This window comes from Orbicella faveolata, unplaced genomic scaffold (genome assembly GCF_042242905.1).
Source record: "Orbicella faveolata isolate gen_17 unplaced genomic scaffold, um_ofav_v1 contig_24, whole genome shotgun sequence".
NCBI classification, from domain to species: domain Eukaryota; kingdom Metazoa; phylum Cnidaria; class Anthozoa; order Scleractinia; family Merulinidae; genus Orbicella; species Orbicella faveolata.
The window spans coordinates 7137277-7163808 of NW_028301552.1; the positions used below are offsets into that span (position 1 = coordinate 7137277).

The window sequence follows — 26532 nt, forward strand, 5'->3', positions numbered from 1 at the left end:
AAAGGTAGCTTCTTCTAAGAACATACCCGATTCAAGACTAGAGTGTTAAAACCATACCCTATTTATAACCAAAATGGGCAAAATCGATACCCTATTTATGACAAAAACGGCTGAAAAACCCTACCCTTTGGGGCCGCACATACCTGTATAGCCCATATAAGGCAGTGCCCTCGGGTCGGCAACACTCAGTGGGTTTCCTGCGATGTCAAATTAATTTACGCTTGCAACATCGGAGCAGAACATTTTATTCATTTCGAAACAAAAGGAACGAAAGGTCATAAATAAAATAAAGACCTAGCTATTTACTCATACATGTAGCGCGTTAAACAATGCAAATCGCATCAAACCATCTGTCACAAAAAGGACTACCAAAAACATCACTTTCAAAAAGGTCACTTTTAGACAAACTTAGTGTAGTGATGAAGTGTTAGTTACCCATTTAAGTGGAATATATACACTGTAAGCTAAACAAGACAAAGTGAAGAGTACTTTTGAGACGCACTGGTTAATTATCGTGTGATATGTGTTCGTTGGTTTATTTAGTCCAAAAGAAAGGTGAAGGGGAAAAAATAATCCTCCAAATCGGTCTCTGATTCCCAAGGTAATCTGCCTCAGTGATTCAGTTCTTCCGAGAATGTTGCTACGGAAATTGTGAGGATGCTTTTCGCTCTTTTTTTCTTCTTTTTTTTCTTTTTTTACGAGTTATCTTGCTATTTCAAACTTAGACTATTTCAAAATTAGACTACGATCTCGGTCAGCTCGATGTATCAAACAAACAAAGATGTTTTACGTGATTATTTGTACATATACAGCTAAAGATTCTAACAAAGTCAGTTAGCCGTGCGTCTGGAACCCATAGCACGTGGATATTATGGTATGTTTGAATTTGCTTCATATTATATTTATTTCGCGACAATTTAACACAAGAAATTTTTCATAAGTTCGGTGACAAATATCAAAAGCCGAGTGTCACACATGTTGTTTTTACTTAATTCCTTTCGCCACTAACTCGCTTTCAGACGTAACACTCTTATAATATTAAAACAAACTTGAGTTCCTTTGGTGCCCGAGTTAAGTTTCTCACTGCTTTAAAGCAAAGAATGGAATCAAATTTCCATTAATGATTTCTCCTTCCGCGTTATTTATAGGAAACCGTTGACTGGTTATGACTGAAAAGCTACTTAGTGGACAAAAATGTAGCCCATGGCTTTAATGAATTTATTTCCATTGTCACCGTTTTGTGCCGTGTTTCCACACGTATTGGAATCGTCAGGAGATCCACCCGAACCAAAGCCGATTCTGGAGTCGCAAGTCCAACAATCGTCTTGATTGTTTGCAACGAAACCGATCCTTGCTCTGGAATTAGGATCCCAGAAACAACGAGCATTGAAGCCTTCCATGTTACAGTTTACCTCTAAGGAGGCCTGGGAACCAATCAGCGTCTTCCAAGTATCACGACCCAGTGAGGTGGCGCGATGTTGCCCGTCAGCGATCAGCGAGTACAAAGAGTCAGCCACCTTGTTTATGGCGAGAAAATTGATATTTTCGTCGCCCCGGATCTTCATTCCGAGACAGATCTTGGTGAAGGGTGTGTCCCAGTAGGTCGTCAATTTGGTCTCTTGTGAGTCAAATATTGTCTCTCCTCCTGCAATATTGAATGTTTCGTTGTTGGTCCAAATGTTTGAATCATAATGAAAGGTTCCCTGTAAGAAAAAATGTCGTTTGAACATAAAGGAACTGTTGCAATATAATTATAAACTAAGTTATTCTAGTTGTAGGCGTTGATCTTTTAAAGATACTTACTCCAAAACGTTGCATGCATGTAGCTTTTAGCCCTTTCATAAGCCCCCATCTCGTGGCTTGAGCAATATTAAAGATTTAAATTAAACTTTTCATGGAAAAACAAGGACTTTGTCATTCAGCATTAAAAATGAAAATCTTTTTTATCCATTTGTCCAACCACCAAATAGATGGATTGAAATAGAGGTCTATCTTGCAGTTATAATGCAATGTGCAAAACGATGGATTGGCGATACTGTACATGTTAACGTTTACGCTCAGGCGTAGGTTATTTAATATTGTGTCAAGCTCATAAGTAGGACAAGAGTGGTCCATTTACACTGGAACATCGCTTTGTTTTAGAGGTTGTCACATTCGTTTTCCATCCAGCTTGACGGATATTGAACCGTTTGATCAGCTCCTGAGTCCTTTTAAAACTAACAGAAGTTAGACGTTTAAAGTGCTGTATCTAAGGAACTCGCTGGCCAGCGAGTTCCTTGGATACAGCACTTTGAACGTCTGCTGAAAACTGTTTCCTTTCATATACGCTTTTAGTTGGTTTGTTAAGAAATTTATTTGTGATTACTCTAAACCTTTGAGCCGTCAATCTTCATGACAAGTGTCCAGTGTTCTTCTCCGCACGCCCCAAGACCACAGTATGGGTTTCTTTCGTAGGTCCTGTGCAGGATTAAAAGTCCCCCAATCGTAGATATATGAGATTTATCAATATTTTATATCTACATGATTTGTGCTGCATTTTTGTACAATAAATTCCGTGAAACACTCTTGTGCTTCATTAAGGCCAGTTTTTTAGTAATTATTAGTAAAAGTACATGAGTACCACTGGCACAAAGCTCAGGCGACGAACTTTACTGGACGCTGGAAAGAATAAGACCCCGTTCCCAATACGCCGGAGAAAGTTCAATACGGCGTTTTCACTCTGAAACCGCGTGAAACGTTTTCCATCCACACTACGCCAAACAGATTATAAACGCAGCAATCACCAGTCATTTTGGATTTGTGTTTGAGGAAAACTCGGCAGGGAAATCATATGATCATCGTCACTTCATCATTTTCGAAAAGTTCCGCTTTCAAAATGTTCCAGCTGCGCTAAAACGCAAAGCCACCGTTTTCAAATTCTTCCGCTTTTTAGAGCCTATTCGAAACGATTTTCGAGACAGATTAGTGTGGACGGTAGTCCTCGCCGTAGAAACATAGCATCGTTTGAAATTCATCCGGTTTGAAGAGGCTTTTGGAAACGATTTTCGTGACAGATTAGTGTGGATGGTAGTCCTAACCGTATAGAAGTTTAGCATCGTTTTCAAATCTCTCCGGCACGGTGTAGCCGATGCCTAAAGCAAACGCCAGCGCCTTTGTCAGACTGTTTTCTCAGACGAGCTCGGATCTCTAAGTGCTTAAACAATTATTTTTAATTGTCTTTCTACTATTTCTACTGATTACAAAATAATTGCACTTAATTTTTCTGCAAATTTTAGGGTGCTCATTTCCTTCTTTTGTGTTAAGGAACGTTTGTTCTTCTTGTCCTTTTTTTGAAGTCCTTTGAAGGTCGTCCGATCGTTTTACATTTTAATAATTAAGAGCTTACCTTCATTGTGAAACTACTTTAGCAAAACAGTTATATATTTTTTTCCACTCACAAATTCCTCTCGTAAAGTTCCTTGCATTGGTAAACTAGATCAACAAAAAAGTACCGAGAACTCAGAATAGAATCGACCAAGACTATATTAGAATGAAGCAGTATATTGAAAGAAAAGTATTTACGCACTTGTGGAGACGCCGTGTAAAATAATTTATTAGTAATATTCTCAGAGAGTAAAATAACGTAAGATTCAGTACTGAAGGTGAATATTCCTCTCTTTTGTTCGGCTTAGTGTGGGTTGGAGAAAATGAAAACAGTCTGTCGGTGATCAAACAATATTGGAGCCATATCGTGAAAAAAAATTGATTGTTTTGAAATTTCTAATTTTCAAGGAATTGTTAAAATTTATGATTATATCGACTATTTTTGTGGGAGGGGGTGGGGGATTTTATTGCAAGTTTAGGTTTTTTTCTTTTTGATTGTTTCCGTTGTTTTGTTTTGTTTTGCTTTTTTTTTTTTTAATGGATTTTTTTCCCGTCTTAATTACGTTTCTTTAATTCTGTGTTTAATCTTTAAAGGATAGTTTTCACCTGTACGACAAGCATAAGCAGTGGATAAGCAGAGACGCAATGAAATGTCAAAAGATCAGCGCCTTTGGTCGGGAAGCACCTAATTGTGTATCCGAAGGTTACTTATGTTTATACTTCTGCGCTAGTAAAAGCCAGCCTTGAAATGGCTTACTAACTGTCTTTTTTCATTGTAAAGAATAGCTCACCTGCGCAAACTCGTCCATCTCCATAATATGAAGGTATGCAATCGCATTTGTATGATCCCTTGGTATTACTGCACACAGCATTGGCATCACAGTCGTGTGTTGCTAAAGCACATTCGTCAGTATCTAAAAGGAAAGATATATTAGTTATTGAACAAGTGCGAGGTCCATACAGTAGGATATTTACCAAGTTATTTAGTTTGCCTTATGTTTTTCTGACGGAATGCTTAGCTTGTAGTGTTAGGATATTTTTTTAAGGTTGTGTTGTACTGCACTGTAGTTATGATCAAAAAAGATATATGATACTCCTGAAGATAACATCATTATACTACACAATTAGATTATGAACTCGAGATTTCTTTCGCGTGATAGTTGACGAGGGGGCGGCCCGAGTCAACCATCACTCACAGAAATCGAGAGCGAGTACACTGTACGCTACTCACGATCTATCACAGAATAGATTGTAAGTATCGTAACTAATCAGAGATCGGCATTCGTGAACGCTGGTAGATTTATACTAATACTGAATAAACATCGTGCAAGGGGCAGATAAAAGGGAGGTGCCGTGCCCTAAAGGCATTGTTGGATATTTCGGAAAAAAAAACAGTGTGTGGTGCTGTAACTTTATTAGACGGTTCCTGGACGTCGTTTGGTATTAATATAGACTCCTCAATTTAACATGCAATTGAAGCTGGTTTCCTTTTGTTTCTATCTTTATTACTCTGCGCCAATTTTTGATTTTCTGAGAAAATAGCGACTTCAAAGATGGCGTAATTAAAGACGTCACAAAACGTCGGATGACGTCGTAACCAACAGAAAATATATCATCTAATAGAGCGGGCCGTGGACTATCTAGCTTGATCTATTAAACAGAAAGCAATGTTGATGTGTCCTCTTTTCTTTTTTTTTTTTTGGGAAAGAGTTCCGTCCTCCTCTCTTTCTCCCCTTTTGCACACGATGGGCATCTGGTTGCTACACATCTGAGGGCTAATTATTTCTTCAGATTATGTGATTCATTTGAAACATCATTCGGCTACTGTCATTAGCATAAATATTACCTTATGTTAGAACAGAGCTCACCTTTGCAGCGCATACCATCGCCATGATATCCAGGTCTGCACGTACAATTGTATGACCCCTTGGTATTATTGCACATCGCGTCAGAACTGCAGTTGTGTTTCCGTGCAGCGCACTCGTCAATTTCTAGAAGTTATGTACGTACTTTGTCAACACTTAGCCACAGCCTGCTTTCACACACTAACCACTTAAGGTTCGTAGGGAATTCTAAATATTTGGCGTTCTTTTATGTTGTCCTTCAGACTTGAATTAACGAAGGGGAATCATCGTATATAAGCCCAAGAACAACGAAGTTGTTCCTCTTTTTCTTTTGCTTTCTTTTGTTTTCTTTTGTTTGTTTGTTTGTTTGTTTTTTTTGGGCTAATGCTTAGCATTTTGGATTTAAAACCATATGACAATATTGGATTCCCTCTCAGGCAACAATTCTGCTATGTTCTCACGTACTCTCCCTTGACAACCATGACTCATGAACTGTGATTCACATCCAAAGTCATTAAAGCTCTGGCCAAACGGACTCGCAAGTAGAAGCAAGTTGAAAACTTGGGTCTACCTGCGACTCCGTTTGGACAGGCCTTAGGCGCACTTGCGTTGACTTGCGATGACTTGCGCTCACTTTGGTCGAGATCCACGCAAGTCCACGTAAGTTTTTAGCCGTTTGGCCATCCAACCCAAGTCAACGCAAGTTGAGTGACGCCCATTATCCTAAAATACAGGATGTCTGTCTTGAAATGGGTTTTCTGCGACTTGGGTGTACTTGTGAATAAATTTGCGAGTCCGTTTGGTCACCCAAAGCAAGTCTCCACGCAAGTTCACCTTGCGGTTACTTGCGACTATTTGCGAGTCCGTTTGGCCAGGACTTAAGACTGTATTTCTTTAATTTTTCTTTTATTTATAAGATTCTAGAGAAAGGGAAAGATATTAGTTTGAAATACATTTACCCAGACAACTCCGGCCATCTCCATAATACCCAGGTTTACAAGAGCAGTTATATGATCCCTTGGTATTAATACACTCAGCATCAGCACTGCAGTCGTGTGTTCCTAATGCACACTCGTCAATATCTGAAAACATATATCCATGCACAGATGAATTTCCTTTTATTTTGTTGCGAGACTGTTTTGTTTGTAGTGTCTCGGAATATTTCTTCGGGTGCCTTGCCATACAATCGGTCCTGATAACCAGCAACCAGCACTGCGTAACCCTGCATAGTAAATGTAATCTTAAACTAACAAGTGAATATTGTCATTTATAATTATACTGTACCCTAGGTAGCGTGCCGTAATAAGTGTAAAGCCCTGGCCAAACGGAGTCGCAAGTAGTCGCAAGTTCTCAACTTGCGTCTACTTGCGACTCCGTTTGGCCAGGCCGTTTGAGGGCTAATTATTTCTTCAGATTATGTGATTCATTTGAAACATCATTCGGCTACTGTCATTAGCATAAATATTACCTTATGTTAGAACAGAGCTCACCTTTGCAGCGCATACCATCGCCATGATATCCAGGTCTGCACGTACAATTGTATGACCCCTTGGTATTATTGCACATCGCGTCAGAACTGCAGTTGTGTTTCCGTGCAGCGCACTCGTCAATTTCTAGAAGTTATGTACGTACTTTGTCAACACTTAGCCACAGCCTGCTTTCACACACTAACCACTTAAGGTTCGTAGGGAATTCTAAATATTTGGCGTTCTTTTATGTTGTCCTTCAGACTTGAATTAACGAAGGGGAATCATCGTATATAAGCCCAAGAACAACGAAGTTGTTCCTCTTTTTCTTTTGCTTTCTTTTGTTTTCTTTTGTTTGTTTGTTTGTTTGTTTTTTTTGGGCTAATGCTTAGCATTTTGGATTTAAAACCATATGACAATATTGGATTCCCTCTCAGGCAACAATTCTGCTATGTTCTCACGTACTCTCCCTTGACAACCATGACTCATGAACTGTGATTCACATCCAAAGTCATTAAAGCTCTGGCCAAACGGACTCGCAAGTAGAAGCAAGTTGAAAACTTGGGTCTACCTGCGACTCCGTTTGGACAGGCCTTAGGCGCACTTGCGTTGACTTGCGATGACTTGCGCTCACTTTGGTCGAGATCCACGCAAGTCCACGTAAGTTTTTAGCCGTTTGGCCATCCAACCCAAGTCAACGCAAGTTGAGTGACGCCCATTATCCTAAAATACAGGATGTCTGTCTTGAAATGGGTTTTCTGCGACTTGGGTGTACTTGTGAATAAATTTGCGAGTCCGTTTGGTCACCCAAAGCAAGTCTCCACGCAAGTTCACCTTGCGGTTACTTGCGACTATTTGCGAGTCCGTTTGGCCAGGACTTAAGACTGTATTTCTTTAATTTTTCTTTTATTTATAAGATTCTAGAGAAAGGGAAAGATATTAGTTTGAAATACATTTACCCAGACAACTCCGGCCATCTCCATAATACCCAGGTTTACAAGAGCAGTTATATGATCCCTTGGTATTAATACACTCAGCATCAGCACTGCAGTCGTGTGTTCCTAATGCACACTCGTCAATATCTGAAAACATATATCCATGCACAGATGAATTTCCTTTTATTTTGTTGCGAGACTGTTTTGTTTGTAGTGTCTCGGAATATTTCTTCGGGTGCCTTGCCATACAATCGGTCCTGATAACCAGCAACCAGCACTGCGTAACCCTGCATAGTAAATGTAATCTTAAACTAACAAGTGAATATTGTCATTTATAATTATACTGTACCCTAGGTAGCGTGCCGTAATAAGTGTAAAGCCCTGGCCAAACGGAGTCGCAAGTAGTCGCAAGTTCTCAACTTGCGTCTACTTGCGACTCCGTTTGGCCAGGCCTTGCGTGCACTTGCGTTGACCTGCGATGACTTGCGCTCACTTTGGTCGAGATCAAATTTGCACGCAAGTCGACGCAAGTTTTTCACCGTTTGGCCACCCAACCCAAGTCAACGCAAGTTAAGTTACGTTCATTAACCTATTATTAGCCAATGAAATACAGGATATGTCTGCCTTGAAATGGGTTTTTTTGCGACCTGCGTGTACTTGCGAGGAAACTTGCAAGTCCGTTTGGCCACCCAACTCAAGTTTCTACGCAAGTTCAACTTGTGGCTACTTGCGACTACTTGCGAGTTCATTTGGCCAGGGCTTAAGCTTTCTATTGAAATAGCTATTTTCTTGTAATTAGTGTACTTGTATTATGTAGCATACCGTAAGATGGTTCTATGTAATGTGTAGATTGTAATGGGTAAGAACGTACTTTGTAGACTGTTTTTTTGTAACTGATGCAATGTAATAATTGTTGTAGTGTAACTGATGTAATTGTTGTGATTGTTCAAGCAAATAATAATAATGCAAAAAAAATACACAAATATTTTAAAGGTAATTACAACAGACGACCATCAGATTAACTCAGTAAATAAGAATGCCAAAAAAAAGTACCTATCGATATTCATTGACACTACATTTCGCTTCATGTTTGTTCCCTATCTAGGATTCCAGAGAAAGAGAGAGATATTAGTCTTTAATACATTTACCCAGACAACCCCGTCCATCTCCAGAATATCCAGGTTTACAAAAGCAGTTATAAGATCCATTTGTATTATTACACACAGCATCAGCACTGCACTCCTGGGCTCCTGATGTACACTCGTCAACATCTAACACAAAACGGGATAGAACGTTTAATGAAAAGCTAATGTGGCATGCCAACTAAAAGAATTCAAATGCCTGATACTGAAATTTGCAGATGCAAATATTGATTTATTTAAAGTATACAATTTCCTGATGTTTTGATACGTAAATATTATTGTATAAAATCTTATATAGAAATATGTATGCTATGGAAACTGTTCTACTTTGAGAATTCCAATATTCTTCATCAGTGTTACACATTATTCAGTGAGCTTTACTAATTCAAATAAAGTCAACTATGTAAATATTCAGTTATAGCTTGTTCTTGAAACACTACTCTAATCTCAGATGTAAGTTCTACAGAACATTTCACCTTCGAAAAGACTCCCATCTCCAGAATATTTGGGTAAAAAACTGCACAGATATGATCCCTTGGTGTTACTGCATACGGCGTCAGCACTGCAGTCGTGTGTTCCTGAGGAACACTCGTCAATATCTGAAACATATAGCCATACACATATGAATTTCCTTTTACTTTGTTGCGAGACAGTTTCGTTTGTAGTATCTCAGAATATTTCTTCGAGTCGCACTGTATTTCACTGCACCGTACTGTAAAATTGTCTTATGAACTACAGCGTCTCAAGTTAACCTGGTGTTTCTAAACAATGAATCTTATGTCCATTAGGAAATTGGTTCTCTCCTTAAGCAAACGTTTCTTCTTATCAAAGGAAAACAGCTTGGGCGTCATGTAAACGCTATCTATAAAAAGATTATGATTTAAAATCCTAGATTCTGATTAAATTTTAGCAACGCAGTTTAGTCTCCTCTAGAAGCATGTTTAGATTTCAATCTTAAATTTTAAACTTATATCTTCTTAGTCACTTGTTGAAGGTATTTTCTCAACTTTAGTTCTTTTATTTTACTTTCTGTGTTATACCAGCAAACTATAGCTAGCTTGTGAGTTTTCTCACAGAAGTTAAGTGTATATACACAATAAACTTGATTTACTTACTTACTTACTTACTTACAATTTACTAATCTCTTATACATTGCCTGCAAAACTATGACAAACGGTTCCACCTATACTGCTACCGTTTATTCACGAAGCTGCCATAATTATATTTTTACTGAACAAAAGTTACTTCACCATTTTGGCAGTCCAGACCCTCAAATCCAGCACGACACAGACAGCGGTATCCTTTGTCTGTAAAACCAGTTTGACAGGTTGCTTCGTTCTTGCAGGGGTTATTGATACACACGCTCTATTATGAGAAAGAAAATACAATGAATACAGAGAAATAAAATTACCACTCTATTTTATTTCAATAATTTAGAAAGATATCTTGTAACATAATAATGACTTTATAATATAAAAAGTATCTTTGTAACATAATAATGAATGAAGTAAATAACAAAACAAACAAACAAATAATAAACAATCAAATAATTTACATCCTGTATGTATCGAGAAAAGAAAACTTATATTTTGAAACAGAATATTGACTCCTGATAACGTCAGTTGTGTTAAGGAATTTTTCATCGCAAAAGTGATTTTGTTTATTGCGACCTCATTATCAAAGGATTCATAAAAAGCCACGTAGTAATATGATATTTTTTCAACATGGCAATCCCATAAATAATTTGAATAGGATATACATTTAATTTTGGCGTATAAGAATTGAAGTGGCTTGAAGCCGTACGTAAAAAATAGTACTTTTTCAAATCATTCGAGAAATCATTGTTACCTTAGTTCCACGGTATTCATAATCAGGGTTTTCCTCCAGGTCGCTTTCGTTCCCTTCATGAGTAGCATTATTCAATTCACATCTGTGTCCCTCAGCTTCACTTCTTCTCATCAAATTGCAACTGGCACAGTTGTGCTCCATGTAACATAGCACATCACAGAAATCCGTCATTGTGACGTCATTAACCCTTATCACGTGATTTAGGAGGCGTTTGCCCTGGAATACTTCTTGAAACTCCAGGTGACGACATTCGTCTTACAAAAAGAAATTAAGAGTCAATGCAATTGTTCTGGTTGATTATTAATTATTTCACCTGAAAGGCGATTCATAGAGTAGAAAGAGAAATACAAGTTTGATGCAAGGTGGCAAAAGCAATGTACGTTCCTTTACTTTTATATTATAGAAGAAGTAAAATATGTTATTTCTCCCAATCTTCTCTTTAATAATGTTCAGATTTTCAAGTTAAAAAAATATTTTCCATCTTGCCGTGCGTCTGTTCAGTAGTTGATCACAGATGACGTCAAAATGTGGTAAGAATGCTAATGTTCCTACCATATACAAAGATGCAAATGAAACTTTGCTTGATCCGGACAACTTAAATTATTCTCACCAAATAACTCAGTCGGAGAAGATGCTGATTATTGCAACTCGTAGGAATGGGAAACTGTATCTTTTAGCAATTTTGCTGCAGTTTGGTACACAAAAGCAACTTCCTTAGAATTTACGGTTAGAACTTTTATTATGCTAAGCCTAAGCGACCAAGTGCATCAAGTTTCGAATGTGACCTATAAATTTTGTTCAAGTAGGGAATGTTTTAATAATTCCGAATCTTTTGAATCGAAAACTGGAAGAATATTTCGCTCCTGTACGAATTTGACATTAGAAATCTGTAGGCGTGTTTCACGGAGTTCAGTTCTAATAGCGCTTGTTACGATGAAATAATAATTGTGTCGCTGCTTTGTGGTCTGAGTGCAAAGTCTAAGGCCTGGGCGATTTGACTCGTTGTTGTTGTTTTATATTAAAGAGAATTCTAGAAAAGGTCGCTGTAGTCCTTGTTTAGTAAATAAGCCTTTGTTTAAGTGATTCGCACAGAAATAGACTGGTAGAAATTGCATGTAAGGCTGAGTTTAATTTCGCAGGTAATTACCTACCATAAAACTTGTTGATTACAAGACAGCGCTGCGAAAGAATTCTTGCTTATTGCATAGCGGTCAAACTATTGTTAAATAATTAACTAAGAAAGCTACTCTAGAACCCGAAATTTGAGAAATTAAGTCATATTTTCGTTTTCTTTGATCAAGCGTTGCAGTTACATGTAATACTGAGAAACCTTCAAAGGCTAAACTATTTTAAGTAATCAGTATTTTCCTGTGGTTTGAAAGCAGCGCTGATTCTGACTCGAAAATATTTGTTTCGATCCAAATGAGCCGTTTAACTTAGCCAGTTAATATTAAAACAAAAGTAAAGAGTTTAAATTACTTTTCTCTAGCAGTCATTGTCCCAGAAATACTCAGAGGATTCGCTTCCGCGAGACGAAATCAGCTTAGTAGACGATTGACCGGGCGAAATATTGAGGTCTGAGAAGAAGGCAACGTATTTAGTATACTGAGCCATGCGCGGTGGCCTCCTGGTTAGTGCACTCATCTCCGGACCGAGCGGTCCGGGTTGGAGTCCTGACCGGGAAAATTGTGTTGTGTTCTTGGGAAAGACAGTTTACTCTCACAAAGCCTCTCTCCACCCAGATGTATAAATGTGTTCCGGCTAATTTAAAGATGGAGGTAATCCTACGATGGACTAACGTCCCAGGGGTGAGTGGAAACACTCCTAAACACTTCATGCTACAGAAACCAGGAAAAGCTCCGGCCTTACGGACCACTTAGGTCATATGCAGACTTTACCAACGCTTCCGTTTTTTTTTTTTTTTTTTTTTTTTTTTTTGCACGAGCAGTAAATACCATGCAGCAACTTCTCGAATTTAAAATTTGCCTAATAAGACGGTGAATATGGAGAAAAAGCAGTAGTGAACATTAGTTTGTACTCTGTTTTTAATTAATCTAACCAATGAAACTGACTTATTATTCCGTCTATGCAAACTGAAGAGTATTCAGTACAAAAAAAAAGAAATATTCTTCTCTTGTGAAATAAGGCATGATAAATATTTAATATCAGTTGCTACCGCGCTATTCTTAACAAATATCGCTTGGCTTCTTCAAAGAACTCGTGTCAACTTGGATATCTGAAAATGTTTTGGCATTTTTCAGTCTCCCGGGTAAAAATATATTAAAAATTACCGTGACGATTGAGAGCAGTGAGATAAAATTAAAAAAGCCTCTAGAAATTAAAGCGAAATGTTGGCCTTAAAAGTTAGTCAGAAAAACAAACTAACAAACAAGCAAAAAAATGAGACAAGAATACTAATAGGAGAAATTTACCTTCAAAACAGCTTGACTTGGGTATCAGAAACGACAACATAAGCAGCTGAACGCAGTGGATAGAAAATTGATACATTGTGCCAACATGAACTCAAGAGGTTCGAAAAAAATGTTACATTTCCATGGAAATCACTTCAAAAACTTTACACTACATGGTTTAAACTGAAAACAATTTTAGTTTTGTAGCTATTATTATTGCTTTTTTTTTATTTGAGATATCATTTGTTACGTCAGTTTTGACCAATAGACTGACTCAGTCCACCATTCACCTCTAAATATTTTTTGTTGTCAGCAATAACATAAGGCCTAGCCTACTGTTAACGGCCTAAAAAAGCCGATGAGTTTGATAGGATACTAAAAATACTTTAAGTAAAAGTTTAACTGCAAGTAAATTAATTTTGATACGTGTAGTATGTTTTTAGCTAGCCAGAAAGTAGCAATTCCGAGTGAAATGGTGAAAAAAACATTCCGCCACTACTCAGCTGTCTTGATGCGATGTGAACCAATCTTCCCTAACAACAAAGCAAAGCATCTGGGATGTCGTTTTAAAACAATAGGCCCGCGGGATTGAACTGATCCAATGCAAATGAAAGTTTCTTTTTATCGTAAAAACGTTTTTGAACAGCCCAAGTGAGCTTTGGCGAAAATTGGCATATGCTCTTGGGCTTTTTCAAGAGATAGATGTTGTTGCTTTATTCATATTTAATTTCTAGTTTGTTCACAGCCGTTTCGTGTACTCAAAAGTGGCCTCGAAGCTCGAAGCAGTTATTGGTCAGCTGCATGTAATTCAATTCAATTCAGTTCATTCGATTCTTTTATTTACACTATACTCGGTATTTTAAATACAATTTATGGGTGAAGTTAATGAAAGTAGTAAAAAAGAAATAATGTTTAGCAATTATATTGGGAAAGCTTTCGTAACCCACCACACACTAGGGAAATAGGAACATAATTTTAAGTATTATTCCCAGACAAGAAAAAAATGACTTATACTCTTGATCAAAGGAAATTAAAGTAATAAAATCAAGTTTTAACACTGTGTGCTCTGAGACAAACTCACTAAAAGCCTAACATCGAAAAAAAACCCTTTTCCAAGAAAAAAAAAAAGATATATATATTTTAAAGATGGATAAGGAAAGCCTTTTTCTTCTTTTTTTAAGTACTCGTTTTGCATCATGATCAGCAGAATTATAGCCTCTTGCTGAGCTCAGAAATCTGCAGAAACAGCCAATACTCCGTGACTTCCATCTGAAAGCCGTTTAATTTTCGTAGATTTTCGGAAAGCAACTTTTCAAAATACATTAACCCATCCTACCTCTGTCATTCTTCTCAATATTAACATCATTCTGGCAAATTCTACATGTCCGACCTTTCAAAAAAATTCATAATATATTTTCGTAGCTATTGGTTATAGGAGAATTATGAAAAAAAAAAAAAAAAAACGTTGCTCAATTTTAACCAAGAATTATATTTTCCCATTTTGTACAGCGCGTCAGTGAGACAAAGCGTAGTATCTGAAGATGGTCCGATAAGGCATGAAAACTACACGGAGCTTCAAACGGTTAGCTCTGGAGAACTGCACAATCTCGGACATGGAAATAAAATATTTTGAAGGCCCTCGTTTTTCCATTAGAGCAGTCAGAGTTTATCGAATAATTCAACAAGTTATAATTAGAACGATCACTAGCTGTTTAGTGACGAGGGACTTAATGAGGAGATAGCATGAATGCGATATGCCTGAAAGCAGTTTGAGTAATTCGTATGTTAAAATTTCGAAGCCGTCTGTCAACTGTTTGACCATATTTAGGCCTGCTTTTAATGTAACATAAACTTAAAGACCCACGGAGATCAAAAAATACACTTTATAACTTTATATAATCCCTCCAGATATAAAAAAATAAATCAACCGAATAGCAATTGAACCAGATCTTAAGTCAAAGAGAAGAACGATAAATTTGATTGTAACTTCGCACTTAAACCGTCTGCCGTTACTCTTCAGTTGCTTTGCTGTATCGTGTGTTTTGACAATGATTTCGCAGGTATAACTATCAAATACATTTTAGAGAGAGAAATAGTAATATCAATAAAAATTATTCAAAAATAGTAGCCTGTTTGGTGAAAGTTATTTAACAGATTTTACAGAGCTCGGTAAGCTCGATGTTACCACATAAAAAGAAACGTAGATATTTGCTTACATATTTCATTTTCATTCAGATGTCAGAGTAGCATGGCAGCGCTAATATCTCTGAACAGAGAAAATAATGATGGCCCTCAACGAACAGTCTTAAAAACGTGGAAATTGTAGCATATTGAATTTGATTTCATTCTTCACTTGAATTCTTCTGTCTTGACGAGTGGCTAATTTAATTATAAAAAGAGAACTGAACTCGCCTACGTATACCTAAAATACTGAATTAATGCTCCCAACCCAAGAACAGCAAAGGATACACAGTAACAGCTTTTTGGGAAAAAGGGGGAAAAAATGCTCGCACAGGTCAAGACTACAAACTAACACCACATAACAGAAAATAGTCACAATCCTCCCTGCAAAGAGGGACATAATCCCCAAACCCCCCTTCCGGGGGTCGTAATCCCCGCAAGATAGGTCCTTATCCTATCCGAGTTAGGAAGCTTAAGGAGAGGTCGTAATCATCTCCAGCCAGGGATTCTTAATCCCTCAATGCTCTCCAAGGAGTCAAGATCCCCAATGAAAGAGATCCTTATCCTAAAATATGTTCGTCTAGTTGCTATAGTAACAATGTTATAACGCTGCACTGGGGCTCGGTACCCCAGAATAGAAGAAAAAAGTTCGCCTAAAGGGCAAAGGGGGACTTCTATGGGAGCACTTCACTCCAAACTCGTGTTTAATTGAAAGTTATAGAAACTTGAAACTAATTATGTTAGGAAATGTACATCAGATAACTGGAGTGTCCAAGTACAGTGGAACCCCACCTTACGGTCACCTTGTTAACACGATCGCCTCGTTATTACGGCCAGTCGTTTTTATCCAGGCGAAACGCCCGTACGTTTTCTTATAACAAAACCCCGGTATTCCGGAAGCCCCGTTAATACGGCTGCCCCAACGTCCACATTCTGAAATCCCAACCTGTATAATCCTTTATAATTTTACCCCGTTTATACGGCCACTCGAACCAGTTATGTTTATTTTCACTTGGTTAAAATTGTATTTACTGATTAGAGATTCAACTTTATGAAAAAAATTAACGCTGCATTTGGAATGCTTGTTAAAGAATAGTTGTTTAGAAGAGCAATTGTGCTATATCTGTAAAGAAATCACTAAAAATTGACTAGTCATGAGATTTGACCCAAGCCCTTTAATAGTAGCAGGCTACAGTAGCAGGCTACAGTGGAAAAACTAAATTGAAGCACATGGCAAGGATGAACCAGCGGAATTACTATGGCAACGCTACGTGCATAAAAGCATCACTTGATTGGCCAAATGTGACATGAGATGCCGTTTGCACTTGAGTAAGAAACGACCTTTGAGAGAAACAGCCAAGCCCTGCCCAGATAGTCTGTCCCACAATGTGGTTGTCACATTAATTTTAATTCATAGTGCTATAAATTTGCTTGAACCCTATTTCCCGACAGTTTGCTCATGTACTTTAACAATTTAGGCTACCAATGTCAACATCCGAGTATCACACAAGTCGTTTTCACTTCATTCAGCTCGACATTCTCTTTCGGATTCGCTCTCTTACGATATTAAAACAGTCGAAAGTCCCATTTGGTGCCGGTGGTAATTACGTTAACTTGGATGTGCACAACACTGAAACAAAGAACGCAATGCTTCCATTAATATAGAGCGGTTTTCATTTGAGAGTCGAAAGTAATTAGACAATGCCTTTGGTTTTGGTTTTGGTTTTGGTTTGAGACTGGCTGGTCTAATTGGCAAGTAATTGGTTTGGTTTTGGTTTTACGACACTCAATTGAAAAGCACTCTGCTTCTACATCGCTATTTATAGGACATTTGACGGAAAAGCGATTTTTCTTGTCCGATGTCGACTTAGTGGACAAAAATGTGCCCCATGGCTGTGATTTCTCTGTTTCCATTGTCAGGGCGTACAGCAGCAGCGTTTCCACACGCGTTGGAATCGTCAGGATACCCTCCTGTACCAAACCCGATTCTGGAGTCACAAGTCCAACAGTCGTTTTGCTCGTTAGCAATAAAACCGATCCTTGCCTTGGAATTAGAATCCTTGAAACAACGAGCATTAAATCCTTCATATTACAATTTATCTGTAAGGAGGCCTGGCGACCAATCAGCGTCTTCCAAGTGTCCCGACCCAGTGAGGTGTTGCGATATTGTCCGTCAGCAATCAGCGAGTACAAAGACTCAGCTGCCTGGTTTATGACGAGAAAATTGATATTTCCCTCCCCGCGGATTTTCATTCCGAGACAAATCTTGGTGAATGGTGTGTCCCAGTAGGTCGTCAATTTGGTTTCTTGAGTGTCGAATACAGTCTCTCCTCCTGAAACATTAAATGTTCCCTTGTTGGTCCAAAGGTCTGAATCATAGTGAAATGTTCCCCGAGAAACAAAATGTTGACATACCATTATGTTACGTTAAAAATCTATCTATTTATCTAATTTAATATTTCCGCTGTGATCTCGCGGCATTCCCAGCTCTGAAAACTATGTGCGTTATTCATACGTTTTGTTTTAATCTTAATATCAAGAAAATCTAGTGGGTTTTGCTAAAAAAAAATTACCCTCCTGATTTGTGATTACTATGATTTTTAATAACCTTTGAGCCGTAAATCTTCATGATTGTCCAGTGTTCTTCTCCGCACACCCCAAGACCACAGTATGGGTTTCTTCTGTTTGTCCTGTGGAGTAAAAGTCCCACAATCTTACAACAGAATATAAAATTATCAACATTCTATATCTGGATGATTTATGCCACATATATGTGCAATTAACTCCGTGAAACGCACTTGTAATTTAAGAACAGGGTTTTTTGAATAATTCTTAGCTCTTGCTATTGCTAGGAGGGAGTAGTCAGTGTACACAACTGACGCAATGTGATCAAGCTCAGACGACGAACGTCATAAAATAGCGAATGTTTCTTGCGATATGATCATTTGCATGTTCTGAAGAGTAAGGTTATGGGCGATCCTTTTGTCCAGCTTTCTTCTCTTCATGAAGAGTTCGGATCTCCAAGTCTTTTTAATTGTCTTTCTACTAATTGTATGACAACATAAGTGCACTTTTCTGCAATTAGCAGAGTTCCTATTTCTCTTTTTAATTTACGATGACGTTTGTTGTTCATTTCTCTTTTAATCACCTTTCCTTTCGTTGTAAGCCTTATTTACTGTATCTCGTTTTAGCTGGATTCTTCCTATCGTTTTAAACTTTGCTAAATATGGCTTATCTGTATGATTGTGAAACTACTTCAAACTAACAAAAAACGCTCTTTGATCGTTTCCACTCACAAGTTCTTCTCGTAAAGTTCCTTGCATTCTGGAACTAGATCAATAAAGAAGAGTGAGAACTTAGAAGGAAATCGACCGAACTGGCTCCTTCGCAGAGGCCTCTTTCGTGCTGCTTTGACTGTAGGCTGGTGGTTCGGAGGTTGTGAAGAGGGAAAAACGAAAGTGCGTGGGGAACACCGGCAAGGAAAAAGACAGAACAGAGGCTCCCGCCGTTTCCGTCCTCCAATCGTCCCCCGCGCGCCTTCCGGCTCTCAATTCAATTTCCCATAGGGAGCCTCTGCGAAGGAGAGAGGACCTAGCCTGTATTGGAGTGAAACAATACATATGGAAAGAAAGTATTTACACATTGGTGGAAACATGGCTTAATTTACTTGTTTTGTTATGTCGGTGAAGAATAAAGAAAGATTTCGTAATGAGACAATGATACTATGTTCGAGAAATTTTTATAATTTAAGATTGTGCGAACATGGAACAAAATTGGAAACATAACGTGAAAAAGCACACATTCTCATTATTTGAAATTTCTAATTTTCAAGGAATCATTTAGATTAAAGGGTAAAATTCACCATTTCGACCAAATCTTTTCTTTTTTCTTTTTATTTTTAAAGAACGTTTCACCTGCGCAAACTCGTCCATCGCCATAATATGGGGGTATGCAAGTGCATTTGTATGATCCCATGGCATTACCGCAGACAGCATTGACATTGCAGTCGTCTGTTCCTAAAGCACACTCGTCAGTATCTAAAAGGAAATATATGTGGAATTTTGTCCGATCGTTAGGTCAAGATGGTTGGATTTTGGCCATTTTTTTCCCAACGGTTATTGAACAAGGCACAGTCAAGGTTCATTTACAAGCAGAAAAAGAACGAATTCAACAACAAGCCTTCTAGGCCGAGAAACCTAACTTATTAACGGGAATATGCGATGCTAAAAAGAACGCCACATTCTTTTGGGAACAGAAGGTGATCACTATAGCATGCGAGATGACTCCTTCTTGCCCGCTCGGGTAACCATCCATTTACAGAGGAGGATAAAGGTTCATCTGGCCAGTTCGCAGAGCTATAATAAATATGTTTAACTCATGTCTTTCAGTTCCTATGAAAGATGTCATATAAAACGAACAATTTTCTCTGCTTCTGTTGAAAATTTGTTAAAGAAATACTGTCTGTCACGCGGTCTTTTGAGCCAGTTCTGATATGATCCATTTGATTTTGTTTAGACAACGACAAATATCAATAACTTGAATCTGAAAGCAATTTAGCTACGATGAAAAAAGAAATGTAACAATCCAGAAGATAAATTAGGAACCCTCTGGGGTGGAAGCGCGCGGTGGATAACACCTAACCTCCGATATAATTATTATTATTATTATTATTTTTAAATCATTTTTGAGGCAGATTTCATCTGTGGTGCTGAAACTTTCAGTAGCTGTTCATTCATCACGAAGCAAAGTAATGATATTGATATATGTATAACCTCAAGAACAACGAAACTACTCATTCTTCAGTTTATGCTATCTTTAGATCCCTAATATAGCAACTGCTTTGTTTTTACGCATCTCCCCGAAGAAAACTAGGAATCGATGAACTAAAAAAAAAAACTTCACATAAAAAATCAGATTTCGCTCCATGTTTGCCTCTTATTCATGATTGCAGAGAGGGAGTAAGTCTGAAAATACATTCACCAAGACAACGTCGTCCATCTCCAGAATATCCAGGTTTACAAGAGCAGTTATATGATCCCTTAGTATTATTACACTCAGCGTTAGCACTGCAGTCGTGAGTTGATTGAATACATTAGTTAATATCTAGCAATAGTAAAGATACAACGTTTAATGAAATAAATATGTCAAAATATGGGAATTCAAAGACTTTGTTCGCAAAATAATCTCTATAAATATTGATTTATTTACTGAGTGAACTATTGCTTGTTGATTTGATTCGCAAATATCACAAACTCCTTAAATCAAGCAATATTTCTGCAGAAATATAAACTATGTTTGCCATAGATGGTTTAGCTTTTTGAGAAATTCAGTGTTGTTTATTCAAAGTGTGGTACAGCATTATTCGATTAGGTTTAATAAGATACATGCTAGCGATGTTAATACTTTGAAACTGTTTCCTAAAAAAAGCACTTTCCTCTCCTATATTAGCTGTACGGAACATTTCACCTTCGCATAGCCTTCCGTCTCCAGAATATGCGGCTAAACAACTGCACAGGTATGATCCCTTGATGTTATTGCATGCGACGTCAGCACTGCAGTCGTGTGTTCCTGAGGAACACTCGTCAATATCTGAAAACATATATCCTTGCACATACATGCATGAATTTCCTTTTACAATGTATTTGTTTCAACACAGCTTTGTTTTTAGTGTCTCAGGACATTTCAACGACTCGCACAGTGCAGCACCGTACTGTCAAAAACATCTGACGAATCGCATCGTCTGACGCTATCCTGGTTACATCGTTGTTTCTAAGCAGTGAATATTTTGTCCGCTGAAAAATGAGTTATATTCTTTAGCAGACACTTCTTCTTGTTCAGGGACAACAATTTTTGTCGCGATGAAAACACTTTCTAATTCTAATTCTAATTTCTAATTCTGGAATCGGATGAAAGTTTAAGCTAGGCCAATGTATCCACTTTTTGGAGCTTACATGAGTAGTTAAAAAGTACAGTCGTACCTATGCCGCTGATATTTGTATTCAGCAAAATGTTTCATGATCGTTACTGTTGTTGTTGTTGCTTTTGTTTGTTTGTTTCAGAGTTTTTTTTTTTTTTTTTTTTTTTTTTTAGACTTTGCTTTCACATTGGTGTACTGTTACCATTACATTACTTTTAATAAAATGACTGAGCTACTGCGCGCGCTCTCATTGGTCGACAGGTGTGTTTAGATGAGAGTATGTAAACACGGTTGTGGCGTTTTAGATTCGCGCGTATTTTTGAGAATTATTTTATATAGCGCACTGTTTCCGTGTTTACATAGCCTCATCTAAATACTCGGGGGGCTGGGAGAATTCTCGAATGTTATGCAAACCGGAGACTACGTGTCGGGTTTGCATAACTGTCTCAAATTCTCCCAATCCTCCTCGTGTTTAGATGAGGCTATGTGAACACGTAAAAAGTGCTCTGTTGCTTTAATCTTGAACGGAAATCTTGCGCCCAGGATAAACGATCTGTCACGAAGTAGAGAAAACACGATTTTTTACTACTATTATGTATCCGACAACTGTTTACCTTGGCAATTTCGTCCATCTCCAGAATATCCAGGCTTACAAGAACATTTGTAAGATCCATTAATATTTTTACACTCAGAATCAGGACTGCAATCGTGGGTTCCTGATTCACACTCGTCAATATCTGTGGAAAGGTGACATTTCATCAATCTGCAAGTCTAGAAGCTAGACACTTGACAACAAGCAAAATCCCATTTTGTTGGAGATTTTATGGGAGGGCTCAATCAATGAACTGAAAATCTTGGTATAGCAACCCCATCCATACTCTCGTTTATGTGCCTCAACATGTTTTCAACTCTTTCCATCTACACATAAATAATGTTCCGGTATTCGAACGAAGGCCAACTATGCCATAATTATATTTTTACTGAACAAAGTTACCTCACCATTTTGGCAGTCCGGACCCTCAAATCCAGCTCGGCACAGACAGCGGTATCCTTTGTCTGTAAAACCAGTTTGACAGGTTGCTTCGTTCTTGCAGGGGTTATTGACGCAAGCGCTCTATTAAAGAAAACAAAAATGATTGAAGAAAAGTAGAATTGTCTCTTTTATTTTCATTCTGATGAAAATAATGATTTTCTGAGCAATATGAAACTTTTCTCGTAATTCTCTGACCACACTGAGAAGGCGAGAAAGAATTTAACCCTAGGAGACCATGACTTGATATCTTTGATTGCATTTTTTAAAAAGAATTTTCCAACTTAAAAGTGATGATCTTTGCTACCACCTCCGTAAAAGCTCTTACGACTGCTTTCTTTTGCCCAACGTAAAGCTCTGATCACTCACCCAATTTCTAAAAACATCACAGAAAATTTGATGTTGTTGAAAGCCAATTTATCCTCGAATATTACACCAAAAGAGCCAAAAATTTCACCACTTACTAAGTTTCACAAGCTTTCTAAGCTGTTCTAGTAAAATCGTGTCTAGCATGATGCCTTCTATGCGCAAAGTCGTATGTTAATGAGGAAAATGTAAACAATGACGTCTATTGAAGGGGCTTGAAACCTTATGTAATACAAAGTGCTTTATAAACTGACCCGGGAATTTCAGGTGAATGATTAACTAAACCCTGCGAAAAAAATAGCAATAGGCAACAAGCAAAGCTTCTTGCATGAACTGAAAAATAATAATTCTGAGAATAAACTTTCACAAAGGACTTTTTTCTCGACTCCACGCTTACAGCAAAAAAAAAAAAAAAGGTTGTTAAAACACTATCCATTAACGCTGTAACACAATGTTGACAGATATGAGCCAACGTTTTCGTGACTCAAATGAAACCTTTCGTAGCGTCCGGTGACGTCGCCGTTAGCTGATGTACGCCCGAACGATTGTGATTAAAGCATTTCCCGACCAACAAATGAACGGACAGTGACCCGCCAAACCATACAAAGGTCTCTTAAATCACAGCTTTCCAAAAGTGTATTACATCTTTGGATTTAAATCAACAATAATGTTTTCTTTTTTTTTTTTTCAAACAAATAGATATTACCCAGTCCCTTGGTACTTCGGAACATGGCTAATTAATCTGGGTTACTTGAACTAACAGCTGCAAGCTGCCGTTAACTCTGATCAAGAAATTAACCAGAGGTTTTAAACAACCATTTGATTTGAGCTATTTGAGCTACCCGTTCCATTTTTAGCGCAACACTCGAAGTTACCTTACCTGTCGTAGAAATGTCAAACTCACGTACACAATTCACGGGTTAAAAGCTAATCCCACATGTATTTCACATCATTCGAGCAATCATTGTTACCTTAATTCCACGGTATACGTAATCTGGGTTTTCCTCCAGGTCATTTTTGTTTCCTTCATGAGTAGCATTTTTCAATTCACATCTGTGCCCCTCATTTTCACTCATCGTCTTCAAATTATAACTTTCACAGTTGTGCTCTATGTAACATAGCGCATCACAGAAATCTGTGATCATGACGTCATGAGCCCTGATCGCGTGATTCACGAGACGTTTGCCCTGGAATGTTTGTTCGGCTGTGAACTCTAGGTGACGACATTCGTCTGCAAAAAAAAGTGTTCTTGTTGATTATTACTTAACCTGTCTCTTTGGTCGGTTATAAATTCGTTTTCCACTGCGCACAAACGTGTACGATTCGTCAAAGTAGCGTTACGATCACTGCGATTTGTTGAAATGTTTATTATCATTACTCTTTTGCTTTTGCTTTTTGGTTGTTTTGTTTTTTGTTTGTTTGCATTTCCTTTTGTACATTAGGTTTGATTTTCTTGATTTTCTTGTTTTCTCTTGTTGTTAATATTAAGGTAATCCGCTGCCGTACGGGTGTTTATTTTGTTTGCGCGACAAGTTAATTTAAAAAAATGCGATGTAATCAACGCCTTCACCATTCGTGCCAATCGTACGAATCGTTAAAACGTTTGTGCATGCATAGCGTTGCACCGAATTATGTCAATGAGCCAACCTGAACCGATTTTGACCCAAAAATGATATTTTACGGATAGCTAGTGGATTCAACTTCGGCTTTTACTGTTTGTTCGAATGGCACAAATGCTGGACGAACTTTAAAGAATCGTACCGGATCGTATATTGCATCTCTATTTGAGAACGAGGAGAGGGGTTCATTGTTTATGGGAGATCGATCATGCCAAACAGTTCAACAGCGATTGGAGTTATGCGAGTTATGGTATTGTTAGGAGAGAAATATTCTCCTCTGAGAAACATGACGAATATTTAGTGTAGTTTCATTGCTACTTCTCTGATCTACTCCTGATAAATATGGTCTGGCATCTTTGAAGAAGTCATACAAACTTGGATATATATGAATAAAACTGTTTTGTTATTTTCCGTCTCCCAGATAGTGTCATCCGAAAATGAAAAATACAAATAATACTAAAAATGGCCATCACGATTGGGAACAGACAGGAAAAAATTTAAACCCTAGCAACCGACATGTCTTCCTTGAAAATTTAGTAGAAAACTAAAAAAAAAAGACAAGAATATGGAAAGGAGAAATTTACCTTCAGAACAGCTTTTCTTGGGTATCAGAAACCACAGCACGAGGAACTGAACGCAATGTTTAGAAAGTAAATACATCCTGCCAATATGAACTCAAGAGGTTAGATAAAAATATCACAATTCCATGGAAATCTCTTCCAAAGCTTTACAATACGAGTTTAAAATGAAAACAATTTTAGTTTGTTTTTTAATTATTCTTGATGCTATTTTCAAAGATTAATTAATTTCTTTTTTAATGTCAATTTTGACCAATGGTTTTTTTCATGATTCACTCAACCATTCAAGTATTTGCGTTTTTGTCAGTATCTTTTGTCAACTATTGTCTTGAAAAGGCTGATAGGTGTGGTGTCCAAATACAACGTATGAGGTTACATTTGAATTGAGCTGTTTATGCCTACAGTTTAACGGCAATGCAGGTTGATAAAAAAAAAAAAAAAAAAAAGAAAGGGATGTATTTCGCTAGCCAGAGAGATATTTCATCGTTAACCAGTGGAATCTAATAACACTTACTTTGCCAACAAACAGCTGGCTTCAAGCAATGTGAACTGATACCCATTTACAACAAAGAAAAGCATCTGCGATGCCCTATCAGGTCAATAACCCCGCGGGATTGAAACTTTTACCTTTTCGAGTCTTTCAAATGAAATTTTCCTTTTCTCCCAAAGAAAAAGTCACAGCACAAGTAATCGATCACTAGATTTTTAATGACATGGGACAAAGAGAAAGAGAAAATGAAGCGAAAGTATAAATGGGATGTGCCAGATAGCAGGTTAGCGAATTCGTCAGTTAACTATTGTGAAAGCACTTTGAAGACTGCGTCTGTGAGCTGTTTGAAAGTATTTGTATTAAACTTTAGAGATATTTCATTTTATAGTCCGACTCTAATATGCAAAATTGGAAGATGAAGAGAACTCAGGGCAGCTTGCGATGAGTAGTTTTGTTTTATTGATGTCCAGAAAAAGAAAACAACTGAAACAGAACTATTCAGCCAGCACGTTATACAAAAAAAGTCGTCTCACGACATCAGTCAAAAATAAAAACTACTGGAAAACATGGAGAAAAAAATGGGTATTTCAAATTATACATAATTATACAGTGTGATAATACATTATGATTTTACTGATACATTTATGTGGAGTATAATCAAAATCTAGACTAGACAAGATAACAAGGACTTTTATAGGTAACCATAAATAGAAAGTCAAACAGTAGTGCTACATATTTGAGGAGCAGTCCATAATTATTTTTCTACGATATACGTTAGTTAGCTTACTGAAAGACAAGACGAAGGGTAAGAGAGTTAGCCAAAGGAAATCCCTCTGACCCAGTTCTCTCGCGGTAAATAGTTACCACGCACGTTGCGTGGACATTCTCGTGGCGGATCAAAATGCACGTAAAAGTCGTTTTGGCTGTCTACGTGCGCAAAACTCATGTCACAGGATTGGCTATTTCCAGACCCTCCAAGGCGTTTTACAAAACTGGGAGAGACGTAGACAGTCCGGGATCGTTATCAGATTTGATAACTTCGACCAAAACAAACCATTAACCAATCGCTGCACAAGTTTTCGTTCACGAGACATTATTTGGTAGCAACAGTGTATAATTCAATATGGCGGTCGACGGGGCGCTGCGATGAAATGAGTTACTTTTTTGACAACATCACAATGCAATTTCATTTAATTAATTGTATGTTTGCTTCACAATAGGTTACTGGATTATGGAATAGAAACAGAGATGTATGGAAGAAAACTGTCTTTGTCCAAAAGCTACTGCGAAAAGGATTTTCAGATCGACACCGTATAATATTTGTTCCGAGTAAAAACACACG

The 26532-nt window shown here is 37.6% G+C and overlaps 1 protein-coding gene and 1 pseudogene across 1 annotated transcript; both read right to left on the reverse strand.

Annotated features, from left to right (window-relative positions):
- Window positions 1-214: 214 nt before the first annotated feature.
- Window positions 215-13144, reverse strand: LOC149110150 (uncharacterized). Its single transcript, XM_089292222.1, has 11 exons — window positions 13031-13144; window positions 10599-10852; window positions 10001-10115; window positions 8757-8879; window positions 7633-7755; window positions 6167-6289; window positions 4155-4277; window positions 3695-3697; window positions 3438-3471; window positions 2373-2457; window positions 215-1703 (listed from the first exon to the last, which is right to left on the reverse strand). Exons 1-11 carry the CDS (start codon window positions 13104-13106, stop codon window positions 1182-1184), a joined length of 1581 nt encoding a protein of 526 aa, XP_089148348.1. The 5' UTR covers window positions 13107-13144; the 3' UTR covers window positions 215-1181.
- Window positions 13145-16076: 2932 nt separating this feature from the next.
- LOC110051358 (uncharacterized) lies at window positions 16077-25252 on the reverse strand (annotated as a pseudogene).
- Between the last annotated feature and the right edge of the window lie 1280 nt (window positions 25253-26532).

What these genes read in the sequence shown, in the direction of transcription:
- LOC149110150 (XM_089292222.1), bottom strand. Translation starts at nt 13,106, where the DNA reads ATGTATCAATTTTCTATCCACTGCGTTCAGCTGCTTATGTTGTCGTTT. An exon ending in GGGTCTGGACTGCCAAAATG is followed by an intron (nt 8,880 to 10,000) that starts GTGAAGTAACTT and finishes GTTTTGTGTTAG; the next exon opens with ATGTTGACGAGTGTACATCA. An exon ending in GAACTTTACGAGAGGAATTT is followed by an intron (nt 2,458 to 3,437) that starts GTGAGTGGAAAA and finishes AATCCTGCACAG; the next exon opens with GACCTACGAAAGAAACCCAT.